At 40.6% G+C, this 14,735-nt stretch overlaps 1 protein-coding gene across 1 annotated transcript; it reads right to left on the bottom strand.

Annotated features, from left to right (window-relative positions):
- LOC102053812 (keratin, type I cytoskeletal 19) lies at positions 1 to 5,525 on the bottom strand. The gene is made up of 8 exons (XM_014280071.3): positions 4,939 to 5,525; positions 3,186 to 3,268; positions 2,685 to 2,841; positions 2,272 to 2,433; positions 1,994 to 2,119; positions 1,643 to 1,863; positions 809 to 837; positions 1 to 288 (listed from the first exon to the last, which is right to left on the bottom strand). The coding sequence occupies exons 1-8, from the start codon at positions 5,386 to 5,388 to the stop codon at positions 257 to 259; spliced, it is 1,260 nt and encodes a 419-aa protein (XP_014135546.1). The 5' UTR covers positions 5,389 to 5,525; the 3' UTR covers positions 1 to 256.
- Between the last annotated feature and the right edge of the window lie 9,210 nt (positions 5,526 to 14,735).

Below are 14,735 nucleotides of genomic sequence, written 5' to 3'. Positions count from 1 at the left end.
TTAGATTGCAAGAAGATCTTTATTAGAGTAGATACAGCAAATCAGTCTGTGAAAGAATTAGAAATAATTGCAAAGCTAACCCAATTCGCAAATTAATCATCTAAATGGATGAATCTACCTAAACTTTGCGTGACCAAGATTTTTCTGTGCTTTAAGATAGTAATTTCCAGCAGTTTAGAATGACTCCTTTCTGTTTCAATTCCTGTGTTGTCTGTTTTTTCTCATTTTGAAGATGACATTTGGAGAACTTTCAGTACTATTTTCCATCTGCCAGCTTGTCTCTTTTGTCTACAATAATGTGGAGAGAAAGAACAGCAATTACTTCAGCATAACACACATGAGACCACTCTGCAATGGGTGCTGGGCTTAGTTTATGTCTTGTTGCTCATTCCCTTCTCAGAAGTTTCCTTCCTAGCATTGATTTGAATCATACATCACTTTTACAATGCAGCTGACCTTTAAAAGCTCTAGGCAAGTTTTACTTGCATGTTCATACAATTCCAGTGAGCTGGCCAAGCTTAAATGTCTTGTGTCCTTTCATCTGGGGGAATGATTAAGCATTTTGTGCTTTACTTAGCCTTTATTGTAGCATACTCTGAGATTTTTTTCTGATGTCTAGCATCTTGTAATGACTGAATTGTGTTAAATTCTAGCCAGAGTCGTCATTTGTTACCTACTAGATTTTTTTTCTGTGACACAAATCAGTGCAGCAGCCCAGTCTCTGGAATGGACACAACTACCATGTATGTGTATGTCTTTTTAGAAAATAAAACTTCTAAAGGGTTCCTGAAAGGGAAAGAATTCTTACCAGCAGTTCCAGAAAGGGAGCCAAACATCCTGTAAACAAAGAGAGAACAGTTGAAAAGGGAGGTAACACATCAAATGCCGCATGAGATGAGGATGTGTGAAAGCAAATCAGTCAATCAGGTACATTTTGTATATAGTCAGATAAGAGATGGTCATCTCCTTGCTCTCCCTCTCAGCTCAGGAGAGGGAATTGTAGGTAATATATTTTTAAACAACTGCAGTGGGAAAAGACAATTATGGAAAAGAAGGAACACAGGAAATCAAAACTTTTCAACTCCTACCTCATTTTTTGTGTTCCAGGCTATGCGATATTTTCCTCCTTGAGGTTCTATGTGAAATGACAGATAGCTGTGCTCTCATGTGGGAGATCCACTCAAGGCTGTCTGAAAATAGCTAGTGTGTCTGCCTTCTCCCCAGAATATTTTTTGCTACACTAATTCCTATGACTCAAGAGCTATTTAACTGGTAAAAGGCAATTTATAGAAATTTGGTGTTAATCCTTATATTCTGTAAAACGTTACTACTTTCACTATGTTTGCTGAATGTGAAGCAGCTAACGATTAGGTACACTTTAATTGTCAGTTGCGTTTAATCTGCGGTACTGCTTGTCAGTTTGTCTTTTTGTTTAGAAACTTTGAGGTATTCACCTAATGTAAATGGGAAGTGTAACCTTTCTAGCTCCACCATGGTCCAGAAAAATTAGTTAAGAATTTTAGAACCCCAGGAGCATCTGGAGTTGTGTTTACTGTGGTGCCGTGGCAAATGAGCACCATGGCATAGCCAAATGTTATGAGGCTAAGGAAAAAGGATTTCTGCAGTGAGCAGAGTTACTTACTGGGACTCCTGGCCTTCCAGGAGTTGTCGGTACGTAGCGATCTCTTGTTCTAGTCGTGTCTTGATATCCATGAGGATCTTGTATTCGCTGTTCTGCCGCTCCATATCAGCTCGGAGCTCAGCCAGCTGCGCCTCAATGCTGCCAATCAGGCCCTGGATCTGCACCAGCTGGGCACTGTAACGCCCCTCCGTGTCTGCCAAGGTGCTTTCCAGCGCGGCTTTCTGAGGGCAGAGAGATTGGACGGGAAACCACAAAAAGGTTGCTGCCACATGCAGAACTCCTTGTATATAGGGGAACATGTACCCATTTCAGTGTGTGTGAGGGGGTCATGCAGTGTAAATTTTAACATACCATGCTGAGCTGGGACTGAAGTTCTATTTCCAGCCCTTGGAGGCTGCGTCTCAGGTCAGTGACTTCGGACTTGCTGCTCTGCAGTTGTTCAGTATTGACAGCTACTTCCCGGTTCAGCTCTTCAGTCTCAAACGGGGAAAAGATTACATGAGAAATATGAGGCTTCTAAGCAGAGGTTATAAGGCTTTCACAGCAGTTTTCTGTGTGTTTTTATAGTTATTTTGTTACTTTTATGGATTTCTTTGGTTAGTAATTGTATAGTATGGAGTTTTTTCTACCTTGTTGTGGAACCAGGCCTCAGCATCCTTCCTGTTCTTCTCAGCCATGTGTTCATACTGGTCTCTCATATCAGCCAGGATCTTGGACAGGTCAATACCTGGAGCAGAGTCCAGTTCAACATTGACTTGGCCAGTTACTTGCCCTGCTAGGACACTCATTTCCTATGTGGGCATGGCAGAAGACAAAAGAGAGCACAATCATAAACTGAAAACATTAGGAACCTTCTGTTCTTTCTTCAGGGTCTAAGGTCTGACTGACTCCCCTCAAATACTTGCAGCGATGTCTTTAGTTTCCCAGTCTACAGAGAAATCTTTTCACTGTTGGAGAGCCCAGGGCAATCCTGAGGGGCTCCACATTTCCACATGCTGTTTTTCTAATTTCACTTTTCAACCTGTTTCTTGGGGTTTATTACCTCCTCATGGTTTTTCTTCAGGTAGGCCAGCTCCTCCTTTAAGTTTTCAATCTGCAGCTCCAGGTCTGTTCTAGCCAGGGTCAGCTCATCCAGGACTCTGCGCAGGCCATTGATGTCAGCCTCCACGCTCATGCGAAGAGCCTGCTCTGTTTCAAACCTTAAAAAAGCAAACCAAACTATTCAGGTTAGCTGATTAAGCCAGCCTACCATGAAACACATTATTTAGTATAAATGTATCTGGGTTTGTAGGATTTATGATGTAGCAAATGTTGTCCAGCATTAAACTTTTCTCCACATATTGTACATGATATAAAATATTCTGTGGTGCAGATGGTGCTTTCAGCAAATTGCGTACAGGGCTGAACTGCAACGACAGGATCAAACTAGTGTTTATACAGAGATTTTATAGGCATTCCTTTCTTATTTCACAGCCGCTGCCCTTTGGCTCAACAAAGATTTTTGCCTGCTCAAGAGATCTTTTTCCTTTCAGAAATTACTCACTTGGTTTTGAAGTCGTCAGCAGCCAGCCTGGCATTGTCAATCTGCAAGACAATCTTTGAGTTGTCAATAGTGGCATCAAGGATCTACAAACAATGAGAGTTCGTTACTGAGGCTGCAACAACTATGTTATCTTCTTTCTTGATCTGAAGATAGAAGAGTTAAGAATCTAGTTAATCTGTAGCTACACAAAATAAAAGTGTATTTTATTTGGTCTCAGTAGGAAAGTATCAGTGATCTGTAGTGAAAAGTAGCACAGGTTTATCACAGTACCTTTGCCGTGATTGTCAGTTATGGATAGGTGCTCTTAGTCATGTCTGACGTGAAATGGCTCTTAGCTAGAAGTTGCACAGGGAGACAAAACTATGTTGTCTTAGAGGGCTTTGGTGAGCCAGGGTTTAGGTGATGCTGTAGGACTGAGGCAGGAAACCTGTTTCCTGGAGAGATGCAGAGGAAGCCAAGTCTGCAGACCCCTCCTGGCAGGATTGGTTCTCATTAGACATTTTCTTAACAGTGGGAAGTGATTAGAATGTCTGTATGGTTTTAAAATAAATGATGTGTTTGTGTTTCATAAACAATGTGGGTTCATATTGCACTTGTAGTCCTTGAACGTATTTCTGTTTCCTAGAATATCCAGGATAGTGTTTATTGATTCTTCTAATACATCATGAAAGCCTCTAAAAGAAATTTTGTTTATTTAGAAATAAGCCCTATTAATTCTTACCTAGAAAGCATGTCTTTTTTGCCTACCACTTTTAAAACTCATAAGGTCATCCACAAAACCAGCTGGAACATTTTCTCTCCCCTAACTAAAGGCAGTAAAAGACAGGAGGGAAAAGAATAATAAAATGAGAAAATCTAACTGCCAGTTCTGCCTTTACCTGAGCTCAGTTTTTGAAATCAGTAGAGAATGTGAACGGGTTGAAGCAAGGAGAAAGTAAGCTGCGTGGGAGCGGTCATGAACTCTAAGCTGAACTGTGAAAACTAAACCTCAAGTTTTCTTTCATTTGTTTACATAGTTTAATCAGCTACTGCCTATGTTTTCCGGGGTGTGTATCATCTCAAAGTAATCTGTTATCAGGCACCCATGGGCTATTGGGGCAAATCCTGCATGTATGTATGGGATTGATTACTTCATGTATGCTACTTCCTTTTTCCATAAGCCAAATGTTTCAGCACTCTTATTTCAATTCCAAGCTTAAGTAAGTGAAATGTGAAAGAAAAATAAATGTATGTTGATGAAATCGTGAGCTGCTATCTTCACATTTGCAAAACTGTATTTAACCAATTTTTATTTTTACTGTTAAACCTGTGTGTATGTGCCTCTGAAGTTTGTCAAGCTATATGGCAGGTAACAGGCAGGTTGCTGTCATTGTTTGGCTTTCTTTATATTTATCAGTATATATATGGTCATACATATATTAACTGGTCATATATGTGTATATGACCAGTATATGTGTGTGTGTGTATCTATGCTTTATTGAAAGCAAATGCTATCAGAGAATTAAGTACTGAGGCATCTCAGACTGACTGTTTTGTACATTCTCTTAGCTAACATTTAAAAACATAGAAAATTCCATACTGATAACTTTCTTTATCTACCCCACCCAATCATTGCATATTCCTTGCATCCTCAGTTCCATAAACTGCAATGCTTTCTGGGTGTTTTCCTAGTGAAGTTTTTCTCTTTGGGTTTTTCTGCTTCCTTCCTAAGTGGAAATATATAAGACGTTTTTAAATAAGTATGAACACGTACCTGGTCTCGAAGGTCTTCTATAGTTTTGTAATAAGAACTGTAGTCCCGAGCTGGGCCTGGTCCTTGTTTTTGGTACCAGTCTCGGATTTTAGTTTCCAGATCAGAGTTTGCCTCTTCCAGTGCACGCACTTTCTCCAGGTAAGATGCGAGGCGTTCATTCAGGCTTTGCATAGTTGCCTTTTCATTTCCTGAGAGGAGGCCATCACCGCTACCCAAACCACCACCATAACCACCACTAAAGCTGCTGCTAAAACTACTTCCATATCCACCACCCAGGCCACTTCCTGGGCTAGAAGAGACAAATCTAGCAGAAGAGACTGACACACCCCTGCCACCAGATCCCCCATGGATGCTCGGAGCCCTATAGTAACCTCCACCGAAACGGAGGGAGGAGCCACTAGGTCCCCCTGCCACTGAAGAGGTAACTTGCCTGAAGCTGTAAGTAGCCATGATAAGAAATACCAAGGACCTAACCCAAGCTGCAGCACGCACAGTCTGTGATCCTGAGGCAGGAGTGTGTGCTCTGTTCCCCCACCCCACCTCTTTTATGCCTGTGACAATGGGAGTTGTCTCCAGAATGTGTTATCTGAGACCCGTGGAATTCATCAGCCTTAAGCCTTCTGCCAGCACAGCAATTCCTCTTATTGGTCAGTTGCTGATGATGTGGGCTGTTTCTTTCCCAAATAGCTTCACGCAAGGGAGCTGATTCCCTCCCCCTGACTGTTTCCTCTTGAAGCAAAAGGTGGGATTCAGAGGAGGCGTCACCCTGCTGTGGGGAGCATTGATAAATCTAGTTATACTTTACCTATATGGAAACAAAAGGACTGGGCGCACACAGCCCTGCTGCAGCCAACGCTGCGTCCATAAGGAAGTCACGATTACTCTCTCCATGTAGTCTCAGGAAAGAGTTTTAATACAGAGTGAGTAAGTTAGTAATTGGTAGACTGATAACAGAGCTTGAAAGGAACCCAAATGGTGAACAATATGTGTGGGTCTTGACAAAACAAGTTCCCACCCTCTGTGCTCCTTATTTCCCTTGAGAAAGATTCTTTCAGCAGTAATATTTTCACTGTTCCTTCTTTGCTCTCAGTTCCTTTTGGGATGACAGGAGAAGAGAGAGTCTGACAGAGAACGTGCCTTGTCTGAAAGAGTCTTGTTTTCTACAGAAATAAGAATCCTTTTCAAGGAACCGTAGCTGTATTTGTAGTGCAGATAAGCCTTAAACTTCCTTGAGTACCTGATGGAGTGAGCAGCAACAGAAACGAGTGCCTGATTATACATTTAGTCCTTTCATTGCTACTGAGAGAGAGAAATTAACAGAAGAGTCATAATCACTTAATCTTTGGTCTTTGAGATGCAGGAAAATGTTATTTCTAAAATGTTCAAGTCCTCTGGTACCCAAGATGAATTCTCAAAGGCAATGTTGCTTTTGTTACTGCAAGCTCCTCCATGAGCATCCCTAACACACAAGCGGATACTCACATCTTTTCTTCCATTTTCTTACTTTCACTTGCCACCCCTTGCTCCCTCCAAATCTCTGGGACTCCCCAGGAGAACTGCTTTAAAGTTTCCTTAAGGAAAGAGGGAGTAAGCTGGCCTACCAGCATTTGCAGCTTTCAGGGAGCAACCAGACCTGGGTGGAAATTCTGCCACCTACAACTGCTTCCACCAAACAGAACCTTTGGAGGACAAGATGCATGCTGTGATGTTTCAATGAGAAACCCACTGAATACCAAAATAAAGAATTAAAGATAAGCCAAATGAAATGCACACTCTGTGTGATGGCCTGTCTAGTCTTTCTATAGCCATGAAAAACTGCATCAGGTATTTTAGACCACACATTAGTGCTGTACTCACTTTGTACAGAGAAAAATGTCAGACTGCAGGGCAAATATAGGGAGGGTAAAGGAACAAATATACAGTCTGGAAGCTGGCCAAGGCACCTGTATCAACAGCCCCATTGGCCTGTATCTAATTCTGAGGCTGCATCAGAAAGAGGAATTCTGCAGTGACTCAGGTACAAGATATATCACTTGAGATATACAATGGACGTACCACACTTCGTCTGACTGCGATGCTGTAGCTGAGGGACATCACAGCTGAGTTCTTTTCTTTCTGTAGAGACTGCCGCATTCACGCAACTCTCCCAACTTGAACAGTAAAACTGTGCAGCGTTTCCTGAGAGGTACAGAGAACACCTCTGTCTGCCAGAGACATGCTGGTCATTCCTTCTGTAGGTCTGAATGTCCTGTACAGCCCTGAGTATGAAAAACCTGCCGGGCAGGTAACTGTTCCAAGTCCTGTGAATAAGTGAAATAATAGTATCAGAAAGTTACAGTCTGCCTCCAGACAAAAAGAAAGCTACAGAAGAACAATTATTTTATCGTTTAATATTTAAGTCCATAGTTAGAGCATAAAGAATGTAAGTCCATGTGCTTTTCTTTACTGAGCAGAAATGCAAGAAGCTTAAAGGAGAACAATTACCAGTGTACTCTGATTTGTCTCCTGCTGCAAGGAGAGAGGGACATCCTTCCCTCCAGCTACTCCTTCATCATTCCCTAGACTCTCATGTCAGCACCTCAAAGCAGTGTATTTTGGGGTTTTGCAAAATAAAACACACGTTTATGATGCTGCATAATATTTTATGATCCAGTTCATGAAAATTGGGGTCTGGAAGGCTTCTGCATTCCCTCTGAAACCCCTTGAGTCAAAGCAACAATCATCATATATTATACTGTTAGAATATTGATCATATACTACAAGCAGGTTAGGTTTGCTTCAACATATGGGGAGCAATTTCCCCAAGAATGACATTCAATTCTTCATGGCAGTTTGGAAGTACATCTGAAAGTGTCAAGAGAGGAAAAGCTTGGGAGACACTGTCAAATGGAGTTACTGTTAAATCTTATTTAAATATATCCATAAGTGTCTAGTGTCAAACCAGTCCCAAATGCATCATTTTTACTAAAACTGTATTCTAAGTTTCCAGAAAGGTTTTGTTTTTCTTTTAACTTTCCACCTCTCTTTTATCTCAATGGCTGCATGTTTGTCTTTGTGGGGACTCCCTTAAGGTGATAACATGTACTTAAATGCTTGGAAAAGCTTTTAGTATGGCAAAGTATTTGCTCAAGAAAGAAGGTGCTTTTATCATTCTGCATAGGTCTTTTTTCCTCCCATGACAATAAACATAATTTATTGTAGGGTCAGCCTTTCCCTGAAGGAAACATAAGGAAACTTCAAAGAAAGGAATTTCCTTTATCTGCAGCTTATCTGAGGGTAAGGGAGACACATTTATTGAAGTGGAGTCATCCAGCAGACTGGTGGAAACAGTCCACGCCCAAGCTCCTGGCTGAGACCTGGTTCTGCTTTACCTTTATCTACTCTGCTTTACTAGTCACTACTGCTTCATAAAATTCTTCATATTGTCTCAGGGTATTTTTATTAATTGTCCTATGAAGCATTTTTTATTGCCCTTGAGTTACACTGGCATATACTTCACTCTTCTAACACCCTGCTAAATTCGGTTTTAGGGCTTGCTAACACAGTTACAATCAAAGGAACTCTGTGAACATTTTAACCTACTTTATTGGTACCTGTGATTCCATGGATGCTTCTGTGGATAAATGACAAAGTCAGGTTATTATTCTGAATTTACCTTACAAATCTTTAAGTGTTTGTCCCTTCTGATAATTTCCTTTCTACCTCTGCTTCCATCAGGTAAAATGTGCTTCTTGACTCTTGTATGCACATTTCCATCTTCATCTCTTCTTTTGCTCATCAAAACTTTGGCAGCCCCACCCTAGTGACCATGTTGTATGCCCTCTTAAAATCAAAGCTTTGTATATTTTTCTCTCCTGTTGAAGATCATAGGCATGAAATGTTTGCATCTCTTTAACTCAAACACAAAATTTTCTCTTTTTTCTTTAAACTTCCTTGTGGGAAAAACCAGTGACAACAAGAACTGATTTGCAGCTGGTACTAACATAACTGTGTTGAATGTCTGCCTAAGATACAACTCTTAGCTTTCTTGCTTTTATATCCCATCATTACTCTTTTTTTTCTTGTTTTTAATTCTCACAAACCTTGCATTGCCATATATTCACTGAACGTGCCAACAAAGACAAGAATGTTTATGTGCTGAAAAGGCAGGTCCTAGCACATGCATGCACAGCTGTTAACAGTTTAAAAAGAGGGTTGGTAGGAGCAGAGAGGAGCACTGTTAACTTTCTCAAAATTACTATTTTTGCAAAGTGGAGGGAATGTGATTTGGGGAAGAGAAATACATGTGGGTGCCCTGGTTTCTGCACTGAAAGAGATGAGAAATAAGATCATGTAAAGGTTCAGTTTCAAAAGAAATTATGAGAGTAAGATGCAGACAACTCATTGTTGTCCAGGGGTCTAGTTCTTTCATGGCAGAAAAGAAACGATGGTTCAGTGATCTGAGCTGAACTTGAAAGATATGGATTTCTTTTCAGCAACAGGCTAACAGGCTTCTTCAGTGAGATTGGGACGTTAATCTAATTTCTCAGTGTTTGCCATTTATATAATATTTGAATAGATTAATATGAGAAAAATACATAAAAGATCGTGAACTGAAACACTTAAATAACCAGGAGCAATGCCAATACTTGGCAAACACTTGAAACTGGAGGTGGTGCATACTTTTGGAAATACCTCATTATTGTCTCTGTTTCCTAGGGAAACATAGCTTTAAACTTTTGACTTCTCGATAATTCCAGAACTATAATGATAATGCAAATCAGGGAGTAAAGTACCTGAGATAGGAAAATAAAATAGATTTTCTTACAGCAGCATTTAAAAGTTGTGAAGAAAGGAGCAGTTGGACACCAAGCCCTGACGAGTGAAAGACAAGTCACTGATTAGATATTTTTACACTTCCTGTAACCTGTTATCTGGTTAGTAAATCTCAGCAAGGTATGATGGGGCTGGAAACTATTATTAAGACTCAGACATCTAACTGATGAGAGGATGTGTTCCAAAAGTCAGGTTTCTGCAGGCAGCAGTAATAAGAAACTTCGAAGCCACTGCCAAAACCAAATAGACTAAACCTGTCCCAGGCTTCAGAGGAAGCAAGTACGTTTTGAACGCTTGCCATGTCAGCTGCAGCTCTGCAATGATTCCCACTGAAGGAGGAGGCCTGGAGCTGTTTGGAGGGCATTTTCCCATACGCCACTTGGAAAATTCCTACTAAAAAAAATTTCCCAGATATTTGGTAGAAACACAGAGTAGATGGATCTCCTAGCACAGAAGAGAGATGGGCTATTTCATTCTGTTCTTACCTGTAAAACATTTGGAGATCATACATGTATTTGTATTATGTATATTTATGTGGTCATATATTTGTATTTATAGAGCTATAATATATATACAGAATATTTTATATATATAGAAATATATATATTATATTTATTTTGCTGATTTTTTAAGAATATATCCTGATCATAGTGACATGCCATGACTTCCAGTAAGGGGTGGAGATTTTACTGTGCAAACATTAAACACACCTTCTGGATCAAATTAGAAAACAAGGAGCTCTCTTTGTACCAGGCTAATAAGTCCCATCAACTGGATTTGGGCTTTCCTGGTCCCACAGGTGGCTTCATACTGGTTTTAGCTTGAGATAAATCCTCAAAGTCTCCAGATCTCTCTTATCCTCAGTGAGAAAATCAAACTCTGTATTGCTCTACAAGGGCAAGTCCCGTAGCCACTAGTTGGAAGAGCTACTGCTAGGGAGATGTTTTTAAAGCAGCTTGTTCTCATAGCAACTATCAGCTTGTGGGAAAACACGTTCTGCAGCCCTGGGTTTGTCTCCCCAGAATGACTGCACGTCTTAGGGAGAGGAAAGGGTATTTCTAATTCCTCTTAAACAGTTTGCTCCATTTTCAAAAAGAAGTAGCTTATAGGCAAATTTTACAGCATTTGTGTGTATCAGGTAGGTTACCTTCATGGACAGTCCTGGCCATTAGCTGTAGCCGAGCACCAGGGATTTCCACCAGCCTCTGATGCTTGTGTTCAGCTTTAAGTCTTCTTTTAATTAAACAGTAAGGTCTGCACCGATTGTCTAGGTATTTTGGGCAGCCCACTACCACCAAATCAAGCTGACTGAAGTACTTCCTGATTGCATTTTCAGTCTTTTCTAATGGTTTTGGCTTTAATAATTAATAAAAACTGTAAGATTCTGGTGACATGATTTTTAACAGCACTTCCAACAGAAAGGAATTGTCAGCATTTGTTTAAAATCTTCATGTGCGTGTAATCTCTATGAACTTTTTAGTACTGCCATAATTTTTGACAGTCTGACATCGGGTTTTAGGAAAGAACTGAACTAAGATTAGAAATGTTGTAAGAAAATCTTGATTAATAAGGCCGTAAATGCCTTTGATCCACAGTCACACTCCTGCTGCCAGGGCTGGTTAAGCATGGGAATGCATGCCAATGGAAAGGTGTTCCCTGCAGCCAGGCTTTGCAATGCATCTCTGAGCGTGGGCTCCTAAATAGTGGGTTATTAGGAGTAATTGCAGTGTGCATAAACTTCTCTTTAGGCAGTACTAAAGAAGTTGATGAAAGTCAGCTACAGTGCGCCTGAAATTGCACGTTCACTGTTACCAACCATGAGAGAGCATTTGCCCTTAACATCTGTCATAGTGTGAGAATATTTAAAGACATTCAGAAATTTGTTGGGATCACCCCTCCAAAATGTTATGTAGTACATGAAACAACAGAAATATATTATTTGGAATACAGAAAGAATGGATTTTCCTACAAGAATTTTTGTACTTGCTTAATTTGACTGCTATGATTTTTCATTATTATGGTAGGCTGGTAAATGTGCAAAATATCATAGAAGTCGCTTCCTTTCATCTGATTTTTTATCAGAGGCACAGTGAATCACATATTTTCTTTTTTCATTACTTGAGACAATGGTGGGGGCCAAGAGGGACGTCTACCTTGCAAAAGGCAGACTGAAGCAGAGGGGCCTGGCTGGGCTGGCTGCAGGCGCTGCCTCAGTGATACCATTTCCCTGTAGCCAAGAGTGCAGGAGACTGGAAGGAGCATGCACAAAGCTGCAAGACTTAGAAGCAATGGGCTGTTGTACCTGTCCCTTCCTACCTGACAGCTGTCTTCGGAAATGAAAACATTTGCTGCCGGTCTAGATCCTGTAGGTAGATGATAGTCCTGATCCAGCATGAAGCCAATCAGAGAATTGAGTCCACAAATTTCTGGCTCTTGTTTTGGTTTCTTTTTTCCCCAGCTATTTCCCCCTCCCATCTTTATCTAACCGCCTGAAAATGTTAACTTATGCAAGTGGAGATGATTCATTTCCAGAACTAAGGAACTCAAACACACCCAAAGATTACAATGCACAATGCCTTTGGTTGTCTTTGAAAGCAGTAACAGTGCACCACGTCGGTATCGCTGCAGTCCCCCCTACAGGCCTGTTTTTTAAGCACAGCACCATTTAATTGAACCTTGTTCTTAATAAAATCCTTCTCTTCACTTTGTAATACCAGACTCCCTGTCTGTCTGTGGCAGCCACTGTTGCTACTAAATGAGTTGACAACAGAGACAAAACAACTTCAATGCTAATTAAATGCATACAAGAACAATCCAGGAGGTTTTGACTCAATCTGAATTTTCTGATTTCATATGGAATTACCTCAAAACTTTCAGGAAGAATGACGTGAAACCATTACATCCTCTCTTTCTCTTCCCTGTCCTTCGTAATGAATTAATTTCTAACCTTTTTACTGTCTGTCTATTAACTTGGTTTATTACCCTCTCTGGTACCACCATGTTACCCCTGTGAAAAATGTATTGATTTTATTATTATTTAGGCTGTTCTTTCCTTGGCCTAACTGTTTCCCAGGTCTGAGGCTTGGATTTATTTTTAAGAGTATATTGAACAGTCTCTGTCACAAATCCTATTATATATTTTCTGAATTTGCCACTAGAGGATGCTGTGTGATCCGACACACTGCACAGACTGGCGCTGCATTGTCAGCTTCCAAGAAAGCCTGGCCCTTGTACCAAAGGTGGGACGTGTTTCTGTGTGTGGTTAGCCAAAGGAACAGAGCTGTACCGAGCCACGAAAGGGCAGAGTACAATATTCCCTTGTATCGACACTGCAAATGTAGACTGATTTCAGCTCACCCCATCTTGTTTTGATGGGCTTTGATGTTACGATGGACAAATTATGCTCTGGTAAGTCCTGCCTAATAACTCCATCTGGCAAAGTCAAAGGAAAGCCCAGGGTGGATGCGCTCAGCTCAGCTCAGCGGTGGATGCACCCTCGGTTCATCACCCTTACAATGCTCTGCAGGCACTGAGGGAAGCATACCCAGCATGGAGGTTTCTCCCCGTTCCCACTTGAGAGGGACAGCAGAAGGGAAGCAGGAGACTCAGTACTGTTCCTGACAGACAGCCTAGAACACAGCTGGCTTCTTTCTGGGATCAGAAACATTCTATTTGAACTGTGCTCAAATAAAGTATTTCACCCTAAAGTCCATTATAGGTGGGTAATGCTGAGATTTAGACTTTATTTTTTGAGGTAGTCAACACTGGTTGATATGAGGAGCGGAGCATAAGGCAGAACATGAGTCCCTGTTAGCTTGTAGGGGAGCATGAGAGTCCTGTTGTGACTAAAGGGAGAGGTATTTTTGCTTTGATGTTACAAATCTTTGTTTTCTAGGGAAATAATTTCTCTGACTCATCTCTTTTTCTGCTGTGCTGGGAATTTGGCTTTGGATTGTAACACATAGACAGTTTGGTGCCTTTTTAAATAATACACTGTTATCCAAAAAAAGATATTTTACCTGACCTGTATCTGTTTGCAAGCTAAAGTGCAAATACAAAGCTATTTGATAGAATAAAAAATGTTAGTGATTTATGTGCTGTCCAGAGAACAATGAAGGCTTGTGAGACCCACCCTGATTTATTACAGGTTGGCAGCTGAATCACTCACCTGATATGTGGTAGACCCTGTTCAGCTGCTTTCTCAGCCTGCTGCAAATCAAAGGCTGAAATACAGATTTGTAAGTTTTAAATGAGTGAGATACTTCACTAGTTTTTCTTCCTTGGTCAAGGCCAAATAATGTGAAGCAGTTCTAGTAAGAAAGATTGAACCTTGCCAGCACCCCACCATCCTCCACCCATCTGTCCAAAACACTGTACAGCCATGGAGCGAGGAACGCTGTCTTATGAAATAAGAGAACACAATTCCTTCATTTTGAACCATCAGACAAAAGACCTGAGCTCAGATCTTCCAACATGTTGGGAGGAATAAGCCTCACAATTGAACTTTGTGTTATAAGGAGAACTTTGCATACTCATCTCTCATTTCCTGATCTAATCCTTTGTTTTTATTGAACAAGACTGGATAAAGCACTCATCTCAAAGTTGGGAGGGGTGGCCGTCTGAATATGATTGATTTCTTGTTCAGTGACCCAAAGGAAAATATTTTTGATTTAGCAGAATTTTCATGAAAAGTTGGCGTTAATTAATCCTGATTGTTTCAGTTCAGCTGCTGAACTAACAAATTGACTACTTGCACATCCCTTGCGATGTTCACTATGAAAAAGGGTTTCACTCATCCTTTTTCCATCCCTATAGGTGTCACTCTTGAGTTTGATGTGAATGTATTTGTTCATCTCCAATATTTTATCCAGACATCATCAGATTACGTTAGGATACACAATTTCTTTAGGGCCATATTACACCCAACCATAATTTCTCCATGAAGGTATATCTCATTTGTTCCACCTAAATTTAAATATTAT

This window comes from Falco cherrug, chromosome 20 (assembly GCF_023634085.1).
Source record: "Falco cherrug isolate bFalChe1 chromosome 20, bFalChe1.pri, whole genome shotgun sequence".
NCBI classification, from domain to species: Eukaryota; Metazoa; Chordata; class Aves; order Falconiformes; family Falconidae; genus Falco; species Falco cherrug.
The sequence above is the reverse complement of the archived record's forward strand: the minus strand, read 5'-3'. Positions and strand labels throughout refer to the sequence as shown.

Bases quoted from the DNA above. Each gene is read 5' to 3' on its own strand.
- LOC102053812 (XM_014280071.3), bottom strand. From the start codon at position 5,388: ATGGCTACTTACAGCTTCAGGCAAGTTACCTCTTCAGTGGCAGGGGGA. The intron at 2,434-2,684 runs GTAATAAACCCC...ATGCCCACATAG, and splicing joins TGAAGAAAAACCATGAGGAG to GAAATGAGTGTCCTAGCAGG. The intron at 1,864-1,993 runs GTATGTTAAAAT...CTCTGCCCTCAG, and splicing joins TTCAGTCCCAGCTCAGCATG to AAAGCCGCGCTGGAAAGCAC.